Source organism: Asparagus officinalis, chromosome 1 (genome assembly GCF_001876935.1).
Source record: "Asparagus officinalis chromosome 1, Aspof.V1, whole genome shotgun sequence".
Taxonomy (NCBI): domain Eukaryota; kingdom Viridiplantae; phylum Streptophyta; class Magnoliopsida; order Asparagales; family Asparagaceae; genus Asparagus; species Asparagus officinalis.
In genome coordinates this window covers 55,574,628-55,595,617 of record NC_033794.1, presented here as the reverse complement: position 1 = coordinate 55,595,617, position 20,990 = coordinate 55,574,628, and the positions used below count along the sequence as shown (strand labels likewise).

The 20,990-nt window shown below is 36.8% G+C and overlaps 1 protein-coding gene across 1 annotated transcript; it reads right to left on the bottom strand.

The window, feature by feature from the left end:
* LOC109824471 (DNA polymerase epsilon catalytic subunit A-like) lies at positions 4,909-20,986 on the bottom strand. The gene is made up of 17 exons (XM_020391078.1): positions 20,800-20,986; positions 20,060-20,243; positions 19,917-19,981; positions 11,225-11,357; positions 11,032-11,133; positions 10,850-10,933; positions 10,105-10,179; positions 9,889-9,948; positions 9,529-9,785; positions 9,405-9,453; positions 8,325-8,485; positions 8,145-8,211; positions 7,768-7,893; positions 6,786-6,941; positions 6,564-6,710; positions 5,695-5,783; positions 4,909-5,570 (listed from the first exon to the last, which is right to left on the bottom strand). The coding sequence occupies exons 1-17, from the start codon at positions 20,907-20,909 to the stop codon at positions 5,210-5,212; spliced, it is 2,226 nt and encodes a 741-aa protein (XP_020246667.1). The 5' UTR covers positions 20,910-20,986; the 3' UTR covers positions 4,909-5,209.

Below are 20,990 nucleotides of genomic sequence, written 5' to 3'. Positions count from 1 at the left end.
ACGCTCTCCTCTTCGCCAGGGAGGAGGCCGTGGCCGCCACCGACGACGAAGAGATCGACGCTCGACGAGTCGACGACATCTTTTGTTTAAAGACTAGCCCTAATTTTGGTCGAGAAAGCGGATTAAAAGGAGGAAAATCTGAAAATTTCAGAAGCTTTTTAGTTCGTATTTATTGAGGGAGGGAAAAGGGGAAGTTTTGAATTCGGAGAAGATTTTAGCCGTTGATTGTTGGTGATAATCTCAGTAAAAAGAAGCGAGATTTTGAATGAGGAGCGGTGTGCTCACCGCTGGATGAGAAGATGGTGAGGGGATCCTCAGGGGGTGTTTGTTTTTAAATTTTGAACTTGAAAAAGCATGGTTTTTTTAATGAAGAAATCTGCAAAATAGTTTTTAAATTTCGAATGGTCTGTTTATCAAAATCGATATCTTTTTAACCTGTTGGTCAAAAAGTTGTCTATTTTGCTAAATATTTAGCAAAACGGTCTGTTTTAATAAATATTTAACAACATATGTCTATTTTGTAAAATTTTCCTTTTTTATGGTACCTTGGATGTAATAAATAAAGGATGAAGGTGGGGCCGGCAAATTTGGAAGTCCTCAAAAACCGAGATTATTAGGAGGGGCCTTGGCTTTGTCAGTTTTTGGTTTGAGATATCAAGATTTTTAGGGGCCTAGGCATTTTCAGTTTTTGGTTTGAGATATGTGTAGAAATGTGTGATTTATTTGAATGTTATTTTTGAACTGGGGGAAGATGATATTTGATTATTGTGAATTTTTTTATGAAGGTTGTTAAATTTTTGTTATTAATATGGGTGTAAGTTTACTAGCTCCCATGAAGGTCATTGTGAAATTTTGTATATTGTGAATTTTGATGAAGGTTGAAGCTAGAAACAATTTTGTATAATTGTGTAATTAGTTTAAGAAACTAATTAATTTTTAAGTCTTCTTTATAAGCCAGCCCAAATTTGAATTCGAGCCCGTAAAAACTATATTTGAACCTTCCAATTGTCGTGGTCACTAACAGTGGGTATTAACTTTTAAGTACATAAGTCTTTTTTGAAACTAGCAAAATTAGTTATTAAGCATAATATTAATATATTGTTTATTAATGTCTTTCTTCATCTTGTTGATTGATATACCTGAAGACAAATTAATGTCTTTCTTCATTTTGTTGATTGATATATTGTTAGCATGGCATAAATATTGACCGCCAAAATCTTGATCTTACGTATACATATCAAAACTAACAGTTGTTGCTTTTTACGTCAAAGACGCACGAGCTAAGAGTGTTAATAAACATACCAATTTTGGTTTACATATAGGGGCTAATTGTTTGACTAAAAAAAGAAGAAATCAAAGAATAGGAAATTGATTTCCTATAATAGGTTTTTTCTTGTGCTTGGTCGACTTATTAAAAGTAAAAAAGAAGATGAAATGAGATGAGTTGTCACCATATTATTGGATGATGTAGGTGATTTTTTAAGAAAACTTGTTTTGAGGTTGTTTGGTTGGCTAAAAAATAAGGAAATTAATTATAAGAAATATATTTCCTATAATAGGTTCTTTTCTTGTGTTTGATTCATTCTTAAAACTAATAAAATAGATAAGATAAGATGAGCTATCATTATATTATTGGATGGTGTGACTCATACTTAATGAAACAAATTTCCTTGTTTTTTTTTTTTTTTGAGGAAATAGATGAAAATAAAATTTTAATAAGATGAGATGAGTTTAGGGCTGTGCATGGTTCGGTCCAAACCAGGAAAACGGATCGAACCGATCCGAAATTAGCTGTTTGGGTCGGTTTTGTTTGTAGGTCAATTCGGGTCGGGTTGAGAATTTTTCAGCCCGAACCGATCGCAACTAATAACTACTCGTTACAAAGTAGAAACCCGACCCATTCCCTTCCCTCATATATTAACCTAAAAGGGGGTTATTGGTTGGGATATTTTGGGGGATAATGGGATAATTTTGGGGAATCTATTTCATAGTGTTATTCATTGGGACAAATAGAACAAGGATAATATATTTTTGTGTTATTAGTTTTTTGGAACACTAGTGAGTCAATTACACCACTTGGGATAAAATTACCCCACTCATATACAAAAATTTTGTCCCAATAATAAAAATTTACCCCATCCTCCATATTGGAACAATGTTGTTCCACTTTGAAGACAATTAGGATAATTTTAAAATATTTTTGTATTACTTAACTAATACATGCAATTATATTATAAATATATGACATGATATATAAAATATAACATATATTAATATTTTAATTACATAATTTAATAACATATATTAATAATATTATATAATAGTAATTATGGTATAACATATTTATTATAATATTATATAATAACATATATTAATATATTAATAATATTATATAATAACATATATTAATATTTTAATAACATATATTAATAATATATAATAACATATATTAATATTTTAAATAACATATAGTATAATTTTAATAACATATATAATATTATTTTGTAATATATTATTATATAATATTAATTAGTAATTATGTATAACCTATATTTATTATAAATATTTATATAATATTTATAATACATTTATTATTATATAATATATTATTATATAATTAATTAATAAAATATTATTATAGTTATTATATATATGACATACTATTATAATATAATATAATAATTACTGAATATTAGTAAAATATTATGATATAATATAATATAATACTATAATTGAAATAATATAATATATTAACTATAAATGATACCTTTTAATATATATTATTGTAATTATCATGTAATATATATATATATATATATATATATATATATATATATATATATATATATTATATATATATATATATATATATGAGAAAAATGGTATGCTTGGTACCAAGCACAAATTTTGTGCTTGGTAGTGAGGTGTCTCATTCCCATCCACTCATTCATTGGGGGGACCAATTCAACCCATGTGAATGGGTCCCCCATTTGAATGAGTGGATGATAATATGCCACCTCACTACCAAACACAAATTTTGTGCTTGTAGCCAAGCATACCCATATTCATATATATATATATATATATATATATATATATATATATATATATATATATATATATATATATATATATATAATTTTAAAAAATATTACATTGAATAAAGTAAAATATTATAATATTTTATAAAGTACATTATATCCTATGATACTATATTATAATATATTAAATTAAATAATATATTATATATATTATTCATATATTATATCAATTATTATATAATGTAGCATACTAATATAATGTTAATTAGTAATTATTGTATAACATATTATATTTTTGTATAAATAAAATATATTATAAGGTATCTCTCTCTTCACCCTTATTCCCCTCAATCCAAACAAGCTGACAAAGTTTATTTTTTAAGGCTTTATATTTTCTTTGATCTGAATTTTCTAGGTTTTGTTTCTCAATTCCAATTTTATAAGGTATCTCTCTCTTGCCATCTAATGATTACGTGCTCTTCCATTTAAGGTTTTGAACTGATTTATTATGTTCATTTCAAAGTGATTATCATGCTGGAAGAAACAGAAGCACTGACATCTCTTTTCCCTTCTTAATTTAATACATTTTAAAGGATATATTGTAGTCTTTCAATCCTGAGTCCATCGCGTTCTATAATCCTGACATCACGTTCTTCCGGCTTTCTTCCAGCGACCATTTGTGGATGAGATTTAATATCTAAATTTAGTTTTTATGTAAATCATCATTATAGAAGAATGCATGGAGGAACTTGGCATTCTTTCGAGCTTGATAATCCTGAGAACAATTTGCTGTGGATGTGCATTCTTATGTTGTATATACTTGTACATGTTTGGAGATGTCATATCAATTTTCCCACTCAAATTATTCCATTATCTCATTTTACCTCATTTTATCCTATTCAAATTATCCCAATGGGTAAAATTATCCCATTGGGACAATTAACCCAATTTGCCCCAAATTACCCCATTGGGTTAGGGTCAAAATCTAATTGGGCACTGTTTAATTCGTTATTACAGCACGTGTAGTGCTCACCTTTAGTTTAACAAAAAGACGTATTACGATCATGAAATCGTGTTTTGCAATCCAACAATTCACATCTCTTGTTTCATTCTTCTCTTCAAATCTATCACCATGTAATCTCACGTGCAACTACTGCCTTCACTGATATGCTCGTGTAGGTCTCATACAAATATATTTTCTCCTCTTGAAATTTCTCGTACTGTTGTAAATTCCATCCAGTGCTTCTGTGGTTTCCATTTGAATATTCTCAGAAAATCTTTATTTCAGCGTGTAAAGTCTAACAATACTAATTATCCTACTCCTAATGCAATATTTATTTGAAGGAGACGTGATGCTCAAAGATGATTTTTTTTCCCCAATATTTAAATTCTAAAGGTCCTGGAATTGATAGATTAAAGTTCTGATTAGGCTTGGAATGAATGGTGACAATTTTCCATTATCCATACTCACTTTCATCTTCATTTTTCACACAGCGAATCAAGTCTTCATCATGTCTCAGTTCAATGGAACACTACTTCAATGGAACACTACTGAAGGAGTTCTCAGCGTGCTTCGGTATATCCATGGTCATTCATTACATGTGATGCCAGATAACTTTCTTCTCCTTCTGGAGGTAACGGAACATGAAACTTTAGCTAATGGTTACTTTAAAAGCGATTTGCATATGTAGTTTTATGACGTTAATTGCATTTTTTGTTCTCTCAATTCTTATGTCACCTTTCCATATAATCAAGCAGTTTATGATAAAACATATGAAGCTATTTCATAGCTCAGTTAATGTAATAATGCAGGGTTTCACATTTCCTTGATACATAAGATAGAATCATTTGTGTTTTATGTTGTGATGAGCAATCAAGCAGGCTGATAATTAATAAGCTATCAAGAACCACACATGCTAGATGACATATCTTTAGGGCTTTACGAGCTGGAAGGTGTCTTTTAGAAAGAAGTTCATAAATGTAAACTTAAATCTCAGATTATCACATGTTGCCCCTTCAGTCCCACAGACAAAAATGGTAGCTTCACCCACACACACACCAACCAAGCAGCCACCTTCTCACCTGCAAAGAACCCCTCACTTTCGAAATGTTGGAAACAAGGTTTTATGAAGATGTTCACGTGGCCACTAAAAAAATTATTCAGGCAGCTATGGCTCTTCTAAAATCCAACAGATACATTCCTGTAGCAGTTGGAACTTTTGGCGAATGGAAATGTCCCTAAACAATAGCATTCTGCTCTGAAATTCCGAAGCAGATTCCTTGCACCTGAATAAGCCGCCACATGCACATTGCTCTGCCAAAAGCGTGCCTTTAACTTGTCCGCATCCGAGGCACACAAGGTCCTGCAGATGGTACAGCCTTTCCCTCTGTCGAACTATTTGAAGAAGATAATTTTCCATATGTTCACGATTGTACGGCTGCCCACATTGTGGCACTGCACAGCACCATTCTTGATCCAGAAGTGACGAATCACGACGTAACTCGAGGTCACGGCAATCATTGCAATAGCTACAAAATGAAGAAGGTATCAGAATTTGTACACATACAAAAATAACCAGACAAATAATTTACTTTTTCTAAGCCAATTATTATCACACTACACAGGATTCTTTTGTTTCACATGTAGACATACCTGCAAATAACATTTGCAAGCTTGAAGGATGGGCACGGAGGGGAAAACTCCTTCCCCAGAACAATCATTAATAACTTTTCTCTCATCTTCTGTCCAGACAAATACATTTGATTCAATCATAAGCAGCGGATGATTATTAGCAAATAGAAAAACCCCGGAAACAAAATTCTTCACGCTAAGCACTGGTTGCGTGGTTATGTATTTTTTTCACTGGTTGTGTGTGTTGTGGTGGGGGGGGGGGGGGGTTGGAGGATAAGATGATATACGAAGTCATTGATGAGCAAGAAAAGAAGATTAGTAAAGAAAAATAGAAGCATTATGCAACAACAGAAAAAACAATTGTCCAGAACTTTCTGTCAGTTAACATGAACATCAAGGTAGAGATATATAATAAAACGTAGACAAATTTTATAATTCAAGTATACCATGAGCTTGGAACAAGAAAATAAATTTTAGGAACACCAATTAAAGTTGTAAAAAATGCAATCAAGTTTCACCAGACCATATTGAGAGGAATTAGTGGAAGATAATGGGTTTGTCATGAAAATGAATGACCGACTCTTTGTTGCAGAATATGAAATGCAAAGTGCAGACTTCTTCAAGCAAAGACAAAATTTATGCGACAATTTAGTTCCTCAGGCCAATAGTAAACCATGTAGGTGTCTTTATTGGAGATGATAGTAGGATCTAGAACGTCATATATCAGAATAAATTCTATAGCGTACTTACCAGAATGTCATGCTGAACATTATGGTCCAGAGAGAGTCATATATCAGAATAAATTCTATAGCGTACTTACCAGAATGTCATGCTGAACATTATGGTCCAGAGAGAGGACGGCACAGACATGTTTGATGAATTCCACTTACCAGAATGTCATGCTGAACATTATGGTCCAGAGAGAGGACGGCACAGACATGTTTGATGAATTCCGATGCAGCGTCACCTTTATATGGATTCGAATCAGACATTTGGGGTAGTCCACGGTTTTTAGAATCACCTTCATCTATTTTCTTCTTTCCTTAACAAAAGTGAACATATGATCCTAAATAAATAGCTTTGATGACTTTTAACAGGTTTCATATTACTACCTGGCCTTTAAGATACTCTGTAACAGATGCTTCAAGACGTTCAGCAGATGGAGTAAATGTGCTACCAACCGTTGTAGCCATACGCGTTCTAATTTGCTCTCTTGAGTACTTCCAAGGTTTATACATGAACTCAGAGGCGATCAGAATAAAATGATCCTGTTTAGTGGTGAAATTCAAAGATGTGAGACACGGGCAAAAACAAAAAAAAATGTCACAACCAGGAAGAACACTTTAACTGCATGGCCTTAAACTCATGTAGTACTACCACAATAAAACCACAACCCCAAAAATTTTCAGCAACATGAATCCTTTCTCTCCATTCAGTTCAGTTATGGACCACCTTCTCTTGCCTCTTCAATTAAGTTAAAACCAGGACATCTCTTTTTATGCCTCAAATGTATGTTTGTTTAAAGTCTGCTCCGGATCCTAAAACCTCTCCCGAGTACACTAATATCATTCAGCCTAATTGGTGAAACACATCCAACAGTTCTTATCATCTTCTACTTGACAGCTAGAATATCCAAGCTGATGAAAACGAAAACAATTCTGACCCTTTTGGGATGGGCTATAGTTGTATCACGTTCTATGGCTCATAAGCTAGTTGTCCTCGCAACTTTGTTCAAGTCGCATAATCACAATGTTCCATTTATTTGCTTAATTAGATTCTAAACTTTATGTCTGCTATTCTACTTTACTACTTCAGAAATTATTCCTGGTTTATTTCGTCAACTAATGGGGTGCCACTAACAAACTACATACACAAAGTCATCAATTAATGCGGTATCACTTACAAACTACAAGTATGGAGGGAATTTGTTCTGAATATGCCTAGTATGCTCACCCATGAAGAATGCAAAATTTAATGACTTCATTCCAAGCCAAATGCTGGGGCTACAGTCTATCTCTCCTCCAGTTTCCACATATTAGTTATGACTAATTCTTCATGCTTAATTATGTTTCTTAAAGAAATCAAAGGAACAACCTGAGTTTCTTTTGGCAAGTATTCTGCTATATTCCAGCTTGATATGGTTTCCACCTGAGATTCATCCTCTGTAATTTCCACATCACTTCCGGTTGTGATTTTGGCTTGAATCCCTCCATAGTTATACTGGCATATAAATGCAGAATTTAGAACCAGAACCAGAAAGATAAGAACTGAACCATGACCAGGGAAAATTAAAAGTTGCAACTAAACAAAAGAAGGATGCTAATCAAGTGCGTTGCCAATGAAAAATAATCTAAAAGTTGGTTGCCTATTCGCTAATGAAAGGCCGTTGAACAAAGAAGATGTTGCTTCAAGCATATCCACTAGTGTACACAAAATATGTAGATAATTTATTACGAATTGGACGTACCAACCTGATCCATAAATAGGAAATAATGCCAGAAATGCAAAGGTTCAAGCTTGATCCGCTCAAAAAGATCCCTAAAATAATATCAACAGTCAAACTTAAGAAAATAGGTTACTCAAAAAAAATAAAAAAACTAATTGTAAACGTTGTTAAACTACAGCAATCTGTTTTCGTGCATGAAAACTACCTTGACTTCAGATTTTTTAATAAAGAATAACAGTATTCATGGGCCGCTGGCAGATCTATTTTTCCAGTGTCTATAATAATCTTAGAGAAATTTGCAAAGATTAGTGTGGCCCCAAGTTTCTGAAGTTCAACCAACAAATGAGCAAAAATCTTTTCCATGACCTGCAAATATAGGTTGATAAAAGCAAATAGGGATTAGATAGGAACGAAGTGGCAACGGTAATTTATTACATAATAAATCTTAGTTCTATAAGCTTGTAAAAGTGACACACAAGCCGGATCCCTCAGTAATAAAGATTATATGCAGTATGGGACTTCATCCAAATGGATATAAATGATTTCCTTCACTCTAATAGTGCATATGGAAGCACACAACAACCACGTACTTGCATTAAGTGATTATTGGATGTGTATGATCTCAGGTGGAAGTGGAACGCATGCATTATTTGCTTCTGGTTGAAGAAGCATAGGCAGATGGATGTGTATGCCTTCTACATACGCTTCAAGGGGGAAAATAGATGCATCTGGGAGCACATAATTCATTTGAGGTCACTTCATGGCGAGATAGGAGATTCCAAAAATCCATCCAATTCATATATATATGTTAAAAAGATTGAGGCTAGAGGACAAGAATTATCATTCATCTGGATGTCTTAAAATGCATATAGATTGGCATGATAAATTTTCCTAGATACATCTAACTCAAATAAACGAGCATGGCATTATAACCATCTAGATTTCCTCATCAAGACAGGATTGCCTATGAAGCACAACTCAAAATTGGAAAGGCCTACACAGACAGATCAAATAAATGTTTTTAGGTAAAGATCAAATACATTTAGTAGTGATCAGACAGTCAATCTCTGAACGGTTGCCAAGTATCTAGTAAATGAAACTATGGGAAAGAGCAAGACTTGGTATACAAAACTGAAAGTAGCTTGTTGTGGAAACGAATACCTACTCCAATCATGAAGTCTAAGATCCGCACTTTAAATACCTCAAAATTCTCGAAACCAGAATTTCTCGACATGTATATATCAATACACGGATAGAGTAAGTAGCAAAAAAAAAACAGCATTACCTTGTGCAGAACACGATGAAGAGCAGGATCATGAAGTTTGGAGAGAGGACTGATATGCGCATGCAAAGAAGGATTAGATAAAGAAATTACATAAAAATTGTTGCATTAAGGACAGAGATCTAACCTGCAAAGCCATCGATAAAGGTGTTGCTGTATCGCATCAGCAAATACATTTTCGGATGTCACTACATCCGAGATGCATCTTCGTATCAGTCGCTTAAGTTCTCGAAATGCAGGTGCACATGAGGTAGTTTCATCAAAATCAGTTTCAGGAACATGTGATCCAGAATGCATTTCATGGTCATATCCAAATAAAGATACTCCTTCCATTTCTTCAATTTGGCTGCTTTTGAGAAGAGCATTGACAGCTAAATGATGAATCTGGAGTTAAAGAGCATATAGATTTCAAAAATCATCAGAGCTGAAAAATAACTTTAAAATGCACTAAAAGTCTAAAACCATACACAGTATATCAGAATAAGACCTTTAATTCAACCGCCACTCTTCTGTAGGCCCCAGGATAAGTAAAAGCTGGTTGACTAACCTAAATTTTCATAGGAAACATTATGACAAGGAGCTAGATAAAGGCGGATGAATTGAAAGCTTTATGAAAGGAAGAAGGCTTTTCAAACATTATGTAACTGCTCAAATATAAGGAGGTGTTAATGTGTATACTTTCGAAAATTGTTTGGATGCTTACTTCATCAACAAAGCATGTATCTCCCTCGAAAATACCTCCCAGATCGGGAATGCCATCATCAGATGTCCAAAGTATCTACAATTGAAAAGTTACAATTTTTTTAAACAGAAAGCAAGTAAGAAAATGAGAACAAGAACAGGAAATATGACAATAGTCTCTAAAATACGGACAGGGTTAACTTAACCTGTAAGTGTTTATATTTTAGGTAAATTTTTAGGTAAATTATGTACAAAACAAATAACATGATTTCGACATTTTATTAGCTAAGGAAAAATTTCTTGCCAAGTAGCTGTAAACAAGAAGAACCTATATAGTTCATTTGGAGTAAACATTGTAAAAGTTGCATCAAATGAAATAATGATATATTGACAAAGGTACGAGCAAACTTGTTAGGGAGCTTACAGAATCAGAATAGATAAAATGAACCGAGTAACATGCTGCCAGAGAAGAAACTATCCTGATCCTGACCGATTGTTTAATCAATGAATACAATCCTTTACCATATCCATATGTTACAGTCCTTTACCATTACAGAATTTAATATTGCAGATTATGTGGATATCCTTCAGAAATTTACGATTATATGATACATCAGAAAATTTTTGAACATCTTCTAAGTCAATGAACTGCAATGCTCTGAGAGCTGCAAAAATACAGTGCAAGAAGCAGTCGTATTCATGCAGGTCCATGTTAAAAATGCAGTAGAAGAACATGTATAAACGTCAAATTGAAAAATAAAACTAACCTGCTGTTGATCACGTAATGCCCTAGAGAACAAAACATCAGCAGTAAAAAGAATCCAATCGACCTCAAAATTTCCTAAAGGTATCTGATCCATAGGAAGTTACAGATTGTATCACATGCATCAATAAAAGTTAATTGAATTAAAGAAATGACTATTTGTAATGAACTTATGAAAACAATTACATGAGCATATCTTGATAGAAGAACTCGTTCATTGAGCCACTGTGATGAGGCAGCACATCGTTGCATGCCAATTTTTCCAGCCGTGACTTGCCAACCAAGAACCTACTTGGAGCAAAAGGTGAGTGCATCTAATGCTTCCCACAATTCTTTAAAAATGATGGAAAACTAAAAAGAACTATAATGGCAAGCAAACCTGATAACAGCTGTCACGAGCATTACATGGAATGCTGACACAAGGGAAATCATCTAAAACTCTTATAGCTGATTTAATGGATTGGAAATTTGGGGATTCTATGAGACCAACAGTTGGCCCAAAATTCTTTACTCTGCCAAAAGATTTTAAGAGCTTCTCATTATTTAATTGTGTAGCAAGTAAGAGAATTTAACTTAACAACCTCCTCAACTTAGCCTAATTATGATAAAATCAAAATGAATTATGACTACCATACAATACAAAGATTCAGAATTTGTTTTCATAGCTGAAAGTGGTCTGACGTATCAAAGTATATTCAACATATAACTTGACATCAATCAAAATCTTGGTAAGTGACAAGTCTATACCATGTATTTTTCAGGGCATGTGAACATAATTTCATGCCAAAGTGCACTTAGTTTATGTAACAAATACAAGATAATCTTGGCAATAGAATTAAGCATATAATTCTTGTAAGTAGATCGTTGAATACCCATAGTTCATGAAATTGACCAATTGCATGCTATGCAAAACTGTTCGAATCGTTTAAAACTTTAAACAGGTCTCTACAAAGAAGTATGAACAAGCCACTTAGACTACCTTTAGCATGCATATTACTTATACAACTTGTAGCATTGGTGTCCACAACGGAAAGCTGAAACCTTCCAATAGATACCCCCCCCCCCCCCCTCCACGCTCTCAGCTTTCAATTCAAAACATTGGTTCGATTTCACCATCTCTATGGTTTCTGAGAAATATTTACCAATCTGGTATTCTCAATACTTCTGTCGCTCCACCCCCATAGGGACAGAGAACCTGTCGCTGTCTCGAAGTAAAACCGTGAGGGAAAGGCGAAAAGAACCCCCAAAGCACACACCCACACCCACACGCACATATATATACTTACATACATATATACACAAACATACATACATATACATTTATGTATGTGTGTGTACATACATACATATGTAGCGATGCATACTTCAGTACAGAGCAATAAAATACATACACACACACACAGATAAACATATACATATGTGTGTGTATACATACATATATACATACATATAAACATATATATATATATTCAGTGTTTTAAAAATAGGCCGATTTTATCAATTTAACGCCGATATATAGGGTTTGGGTCATGGCCAATACGATTTCTACAAAATATCAGTGTTTTAAAAATAGGTCGATTTTATCAATTTAACGCCGATATATAGGGTTTGGGTCATGGCCAATACGATTTCTACAAAAATGACCAATACAATTTCTGCAAAAATTTATCGCATATAATTTTTGGCTGATTTGTCTCGATATATCCTTGTAAAGCCGATAAATAGGCCGATTTCTTTTGGGTTAAAGAGCAACTGATTTTTTACGATTTACATTTTAAGTAAACTGGTTCAAGTTTGGAGGCAAAAACCTTCTTTTTTGCATACCCGACACGCATCCACTAAACAAAAGTCGTGCTATCCCATTCTATTTCACATTTGCTCATTGTATAACCTTAATTCTCTCTACCTCCACTATATATTCCCACAAATTACTTGTAAATTTCTCACTCGAAAACCTTTATCGAGGATCTCTCTCGAAGACCCTCTTGATATTTCATTAAACGTACGTAGAATACATTTAGGATATTATATTATATTTGCTTACCATCCAACATGACACTCTAATTTTTACTACTTTTCCCCTGATATATCTTCGATAACTGGGATCCGAAATGAATTTGGTCATCCGATATATTTCTGATAATTGATATTTAAAACCTTGATAGACACACACATATATGTATACACATACATATAAATGTACATGTACATATACATACACATATGAATATGTATGTATATGTATATATGTGTGCGTGTGTGTGTGTGTATATATGGGGTGTGCACGCACGAGCGCGCGTGTATATGTATATATTGAAAAGAGAATGTAATTAAATAATGTTAGAGGGGGTTTTATGTAAATATGGGTGTAAGGCTATATAAGCCAAGCTATTCTATCAATGAAGTGAGCTTAAAAATCCTAATCTGTGAATAGGGTATCAGAGCCAAACCTAGCCGCCTCCCTCTTCTGAGCCAAATCCGACGATCCCTTCGCCGCCCAACTTCTGTCGATCTCGTCGCTCAATTTGTTGTTCGATCCCTTCGTCGCTCAATCCGACGATCTCTCCGTTGCTCAATTTGTCGGTCGATCTCACCGAGGTAGGTCAGATCCGTCGATCTCGTCGCCGGTGAAGGGCGAAAGGGGGACGCGGTACTAGTGTGACGGTCAGAGAGAAGGGGCTGGTGGTCGTCACTGATAAGGAGGAGACAGTAGGAGGGGCGGTGGCTGGGCTGTCGTCCTGATGAGGGTGGCCGGTCGTGGATGAGAGGGATCGGTCTCCGTCATCAAGTCGTGGCTGGGTGTTGACGATCGTGCTGATCGAGGATGTAGGAGTGGCTGGAATGAGAGAGTTGAGTCTAGGGTTTTTCTTTTTAAGCTGCTGAATCGTTTGTGATTTAGGGATTTTTTTTTAGGGGGGGAAGAGAAGATGACCAGGACGTCTTGTTGCTGATTAGATCCTAGAGAAGAAGAAAAAAATTAGGATCTGTAATTTGTAATCTCTAATCTGTAATCTGTATTAGATAGCTTGCTTTGGTTCCCTCGACAAGTTAGTCCTCGAACTAATGAGAAGAAGAACAGATATCTCACCTTGTTGAGATATCTTGCTTTTGGTTCTTGTTTTCTTAGTGAAACAGGAATTCTTGTGATCTAACTCTCTTGTAGTGCTGTCGAAGTACTGTCGGAATTTCTGCTGCGCACCACAAGAATACAAGTTGGATCAATGACGAAAACTGAAAAAAATCCGATGGAGGAGATCATCAAGAAGTTGAATCCTGATGAGATCTCAACACTGATGCAACTGATAAGGTTATCGAAGGGAGAGGGCTCAACAAAACCACTACCCAAGAAAGTGGAGCTTCCACCTATCGATGTAAAGCTCGATGGACCCGCGACATATCTGAGTTGGTCACGACGAGTGAAATATACCCTTGTCGGGAGGAGCCTGGAGGGATACCTCACAGGGCAGAAAACTGAGCCGGTTGAGGGTTCCGCAGAAAGAGATGAGTGGAAGTCCACTCATATGTTAGTGTACATCTGGCTTCTGAATTCTGTAGTTCAGCCAATTACTACCACAGTGGATGGCCTTAGAAGGGTGCAGGATGTCTGGGAGAAGCTGAGGAGGACCTACGATGGGGTGGGGAATAACCTGAGGGTATTTCAGATCGAGAAGGAGATCACCGCTATAGTCCAGGGAGAGAGGACTGTACAGGAGTACGTCACAGAGCTGGAACGCTTATGGCTCGACCACGATCACTTCTCGCCCCTAGCAAGTTGCAAGGACCCAGAATGCAAGGAGCGCGAGGCCTCTTTGCAAAAGAGGACCGTGTTGTTTCTCCGAGGGTTGGCTCCAGCATATGAGCAGAGGACGATGTTTCTACTAACCCAGACGAAGATCCCACCACTGGAGGAGGCAGTCTCGGCCATGATACAGGAGGAGAGCTGTATCAGGCTACAGGCTGGGACAGGTGGACTTACAGGGGAGAAGTCCGTACTGATAGTATCCAAACCGGATAACACTGGATTCAGAAGGGAGACTAGGTAGTGCTTCAACTACGGAGAGATAGGGCATCTAAGACAGATGTGCCCTAAGCCATCCAAGGAGAGGAACTGGGGTGAACGTGGTCAGGCTGGAGGCCGTAACCATGGTCGTGGAGGCAGACGAGGTGGAAGAGGAGGCCACCGGGCAAACTTGATAGTGACAGAAAGGGAAGAAGAATCTGAGATGATCTTCACTAATGAGGATCGGGCACTCTTGACAACACTGAGGAGGAAACAGAGATTAGTAGGTGATGTGTCTGAGGGGTCATCTACTACTTTCACTGGAGGGGACTATGCCAATTACGCCCTTCGTGCACACCCAAACGAGGAAAGATTCACCGTCTGGATAATGGATTCTAGAGCATCCAGACATGTGACAGGCAATGCCAGTGAGTTCTTATCTTACACTCACTTAGCAGAAGCAGAGAGCATCCAAATCGCTGATGGTACAACACAGGATGTGGTTGGTAAGGGCACTGTTAGTTGTACAGGTTCTATAATTCTATCTAATGTTCTGCATGCTCCTTCATTTCCTGTTAGCCTGTTATCCATTAGTGCCATTATCCTCTAACTAAATTGTATTATTTCTTTTGACATTCTCAATGTGATCTTTCAGGAGAAAGGGACAGGACGAAGACTTGGGACTGGGACATGGCATAACGGGCTGTGGTACTTGGACAGCGTAGGAATGGACTCAGCGCTGACTTCTGTGGTGGAGAGGACGGGAACAGGAGGAGCTAAAGTCTGTGCAGAAGATGAGTTGTTGCTTTACCATCAGCGAATGAGACATCCGTCATTTGGTATTTTGGGTAAAATGTATACAATTCTGTTTGGAAAAGTAAATAAACAGAAGTTACAGTGTAATGCTTGTGAGTTTGGGAAGCTGACTAGAAGCTCTTATGTTAGTTCCGGTAGTAGGAGTTCTTGTAAGTTTGAAGTAATACACTCTGATGTATGGGGATCGTGCCCAGTAAATTCTACAAATGGATGCAAGTTTTTTGTAACATTTATTGATTGCTTCTCTAGAGTCACTTGGGTGTATCTTATGAAAAACAAAAGTGATGTAATTAGCTGTTTCAAAGATTTTCATAAGCGCATCCAGACTCAGTATTGTGCAGCAGTAAAAGTGTTGAGGTCGGATAATGGGACTGAGTATACCAACAGAACACCTGGGGAGTATCTGTCAGCTCAGGGGATTCTACACCAGACTACATGCCCATACACCTAGCTCAGAACGGGGTAGCAGAGAGGAAGAACAGACATCTCTTAGAAGTTGCTAGGAGTATAATGATGGCGATGAATGTCCCAAAGGTATTGTGGGGACAAGCAGTCTTGACTGCTGCTTACTTAATCAACCGGATGCCTTCGAGTGTGTTAGAGTGGAAGTCTCCTCGTGAGACACTGAAGGGAGATAACGGGAGGGGGGTCCTATCTTTGAAGGTATTTAGCTGTGTGTGCTTTGTGAAGGACAACAGACCATCGGTTGGGAAGCTAGACCCTAAGGCTGTGAAGTGTATATTCGTGGGCTATAATGGCACCCAGAAAGGATATGTCTGCTGGAGCCCGGTGAAAAAAAGGCTGTTTGTCAGCATGGCTGTGCGGTTTCGGGAGCTCGAGCCGTACTACACAGTGGGGGTTACTTCATCTTTTGACGACTTGCCCGATACTGGAAGTATGAGGCAAGAGGGAGGGAATGGTGAGAGCTCAAGGGGGTCAATCCCAATTTCGATCCCGTACTTAGTAGAGAAGGAGGATGAAGACAATGGGGAGGAGGAGGAGGAGACAAGGGGTGTTAGGCCTACAGCTCATGGGGAGTTGCTTACATACAGTAGGAGGGGGAAGGAGCCAGATGTGCCTACAGTAACAGTACCGGTGCCTAGTCCCTCGTCCAACTCTGCTCCAACTTCTGAGACACCTACACCACCTTCCACTCCAGGTAATACCATTTCTACTCCTGCCTCTCTCCCGGCACCAATGTCAGAAAGGAGGACTACTCGCAGTAATGCGGGAAATCCTCCTAAGAGATATGGTTGGGATCTAGATCAATTTGTGTCCTACTCTCACATATCCCCTTTACACGGAGCATTCATTGCATCATTAGATTTTGTTATTATACCTAACAATTGGCAGGATGCTAAGAAGGACCCAAAGTGGAAGGCTGCTATGCATGAGGAGCTGGGGGCTCTTGAGAAGAACCACACGTGGGAGTTAGCGACACTGCCAGCAGGAAAAAGAGCAGTGGGATGCAAGTGGGTGTTTACTGTGAAGCAGAACCCAGAAGGGAAGGTTAGACGATATAAGGCATGACTGGTGACAAAAGGGTACAGCCAGACATACGACATTGACTACGATGAGACTTTTGCATCAGTGGCGAAGATGAGTACTGTTCGGATGCTGATTTTTCTGACAACAAATGGTGGATGGCAACTACACCAACTGGATGTGAAGAATGCGTTTCTTCATGGAGATCTAATGGAAGAGGTGTATATGGAGATACCACCTGGATGTGGCACATGACAGACAGTAGGTAAGGTTTGCAGGCTGAAGAAGTCTCTGTATGGGCTGAAGCAGTCCCCTCGAGCATGGTTTGATAGGTTCAGGAGAACCATGGTTGGTATGGGATACATACAGATCAATGCCGACCATACTGTATTCTTCAGAAGAAGTAGGAGTCACATCACTATGCTGACAGTATATGTGGATGACATGATCATCACAGGAAATAATGAGAAGGAGATTGCTCAGCTCAAGGTAAGGTTGAGCAAAGAATTCGAAGTGAAGGATCTGGGTCAGCTTCGATACTTTCTTGGAATAGAGATAGCTCATGGACCTAAGGGGATTGTTCTCTCCCAGAGGAAGTATGCACTAGATCTTCTTGCAGAGACGGGGATGTTAGGGTGCAAACCTGCTGCTGCACCGATCGATCAGAGCTTCAGGTTGAGTGCTGAGGCAAGAGAAACTATTGATCGTGAGATATATCAGAGATTGATGGGCAGGCTAATCTACCTGAGTCACACACGTCCAGACATCTCATTTGCGGTAAGCGTGGTGAGCCGCTACATGCATGACCCGAGAAAGGGCCATATGGATGCAGTATATCAGATACTGAGATATCTGAAGGGTGCCCCTGGTAAAGGACTAAGATTCAGGAGGAGTGGTCATGTGAACATTGAGGGCTACTGTGACTCAGATTGCTAGCTGCGGAGATGATCGGAGATCTACCTCAGGGTATTGCATATTTGTGGAAGGCAACTTTGTCTCCTGGAAAAGCAAGAAGCAATCTGTGGTGACGAGATCAACAGCTGAAGCAGAGTATAGAACCATGGCCTCGGGGGTGGCGGAGTTGATGTGACTGAAGAACATGCTGGTGGAGCTGAATCTCGACCAAGGGACCAAGATGAGTTTGTGGTGTGACAACAAGTTAGCTATCAGCATCGCCAACAACTCAGTTCAGCATGACAGAACTAAGCACATCGAGATTGATAGATTCTTCATCAAGGAGAAGCTGAACAATAGGTTACTGGAGTTAGGCCATGTTCCAACTAAGGAGCAGGCTGCAGACTGCTTGACTAAAGGGCTTAGCTCAGTAGATCTAGCTAGAGCAGGCTGCAGACTGCTTGACTAAAGGGCTTAGCTCAGTAGATCTAGCTAGAGGGTGTGACAAGATGAGCTTAATAGATATCTTTCGCTCATCTTGAGAGATCTAGCTAGAGGGTGTGACAAGATGAGCTTAATAGATATCTTTCGCTCATCTTGAGGAGGAGTGTTAAAAAGAGAATGTAATTAAATAATGTTAGAGGGGGTTTTATGTAAATATGAGTGTAAGGCTATATAAGCCAAGCTATTCTATCAATGAAGTGAGCTTAAAACCCTAATCTGTGAATAGTATATGTGTACATGTATATGTATGTGTGTGTATATGTATATGTATACACGCACGTACACACGCACACATATACATATACATATACATATACACACAACACACACACTTATATATTTGTATATGTGTTATATATACAGACACGTGTGTACATACATATATGTATACATACATATAAGTATGTGTGTAAATGTTTATGTATATGTATGTGTGTGTGTATGTATATGTATACACACACACATACACGCACATAAATATACATATACATACATATATGTATATGTATATGTTTATGTATACATATACATGTGTGTGTGTAATTTATTGATCTGCACTGAAGTATGCATCTATATCGACATAGTTTTTCTCACGCATGAAATCACTAACCCGGTAGTTGAACTTCATCAAAATTACTCCTGCAGAGTTGACGTTTAAAATTTCTAAATTTCACTGGTAAAATTTAATTTAAGTGTATTGACTTCAAGATATAACATCTATTATAACTTAGTTACAGTTTACTTGTTTTATATGATATATGCCATTTGAGGTGATATACAAGTGTCAGAGATAAACTACTACCAACAACAGCATTAATTTTTTATGTATTTCCAAATGTAAAGTACTGATTATATTGAGAATATACCAAACCTTGAAGATCAAACTCTTAAGCAATACAGTATCATTTATCTCTTTTTTCTTTAGATAATCCACTGAGTCACTTCAGAAACAGAAAACATACTCGAGCAACATTACGGTATGAGGCACAAGTTATTGTCTTGATTTACAATTCGTTCAGAGCCATGACTGATGGATTAAACTGCGTTAACAAGTATTTGTCAGTAATATAAAAATTGCCTGCATCTGCATTATTGATGTTATTTATAAGAGAACTTATTTTAATGTACTAGTTGATTGTGTTAGGGATAACCATAGAAAGTATACGTATCCAAATTTAAGGAGCCAGTGAACATGGTGACAAGAAGGGACAACTCTTTGCATATGCACCAGTTGTCTGCATAACCATGTAAGAGATGATGACTATTGGGGCTTGATTCATTAGAAGCTTTCACGTGTGATCTCAAAGCACAATTTATCAGGTCAACAGAAAAAGCTCAAGCATGCAGCAAAGAATAAAAATATAAAAGAAACCTGAATTCAGTTAATGCTCTTTGCAAATGTTGCTCGCCAGCTTCAATTGATTTAACATAGTCCACCTATGTGTGTCAACAATAGAGAAAAGAAATTAGATAACACTAAAAACATAAACTTCACGACACAGATAACGAATTTACCTTGAAAGTTATGCGACTTCCAGGTGCTGGAGGGTCAATGGACAACGCTTGGCAAGCTTCATGGAATTGTTTTTCAAGAAGAGATGAGGAGAGTTCTTTGTTCTGAAATGGATCGACAACAATGGCAGATATGGTGCTAGATACAGCAATATATGCAATATATATTCCCCTTCCCTCCAAGAAACTGAGAAGAGAAAGAAAGATACCTTCTGAGAAATATGTGGAAAATACAAAGTTTACATTTATGATGTGCGCGAGAAGCCATGCATACAGCATATGTAAGTAATAAAGCAGATATAATATATCTGCTGTTTAGCATGATACTGATAACAAGAAAGACGAATTGCTGAGTAGAAAAGGTAAGCAGTAAATTATAATTATTCATTTCCAGGGGTTCAAAAAAAAAGAAGGAATATTTGTGACTGCAATACACCTTTACTATGCTTAGGAAATAACTCAAAGAAACAGGCATATTTGAGAGGCTCGACCTTCAAGCTTTTCAATATTATATAATCATGTCCCGTATTAAAGAACACATGTAAGTGGCTGAAGTCAAGGAACCAGAATCATAAATTTTGAAACAATAAAAAATTGCTAGAAAATTATAAGCTAAAGAACTATTTATGAATAAGAAAGCACATGTCAACATATTGTGCAAAAAGCTGTAAGCTATAGATAGAAGAGCACTTTAGAAAAGGAAACCTAAAAAACAATTATATTTGTAATAAAGAACAGTATACCTGTGATACAAATAGAAAAAAGGAATCCCTTTCTCCAAATAAGAGCATTCTGCTGTAGTCTTCATCTGTAACTCGCTCATATTCCAACCATCCTGCGCATTACGAACCATTGCGGTTTTGTCCACCTTGCAAACACAACCAATCTGGAGGATTGCATTAAATTCTAATGGAACCTTAGTTTCATATATCCC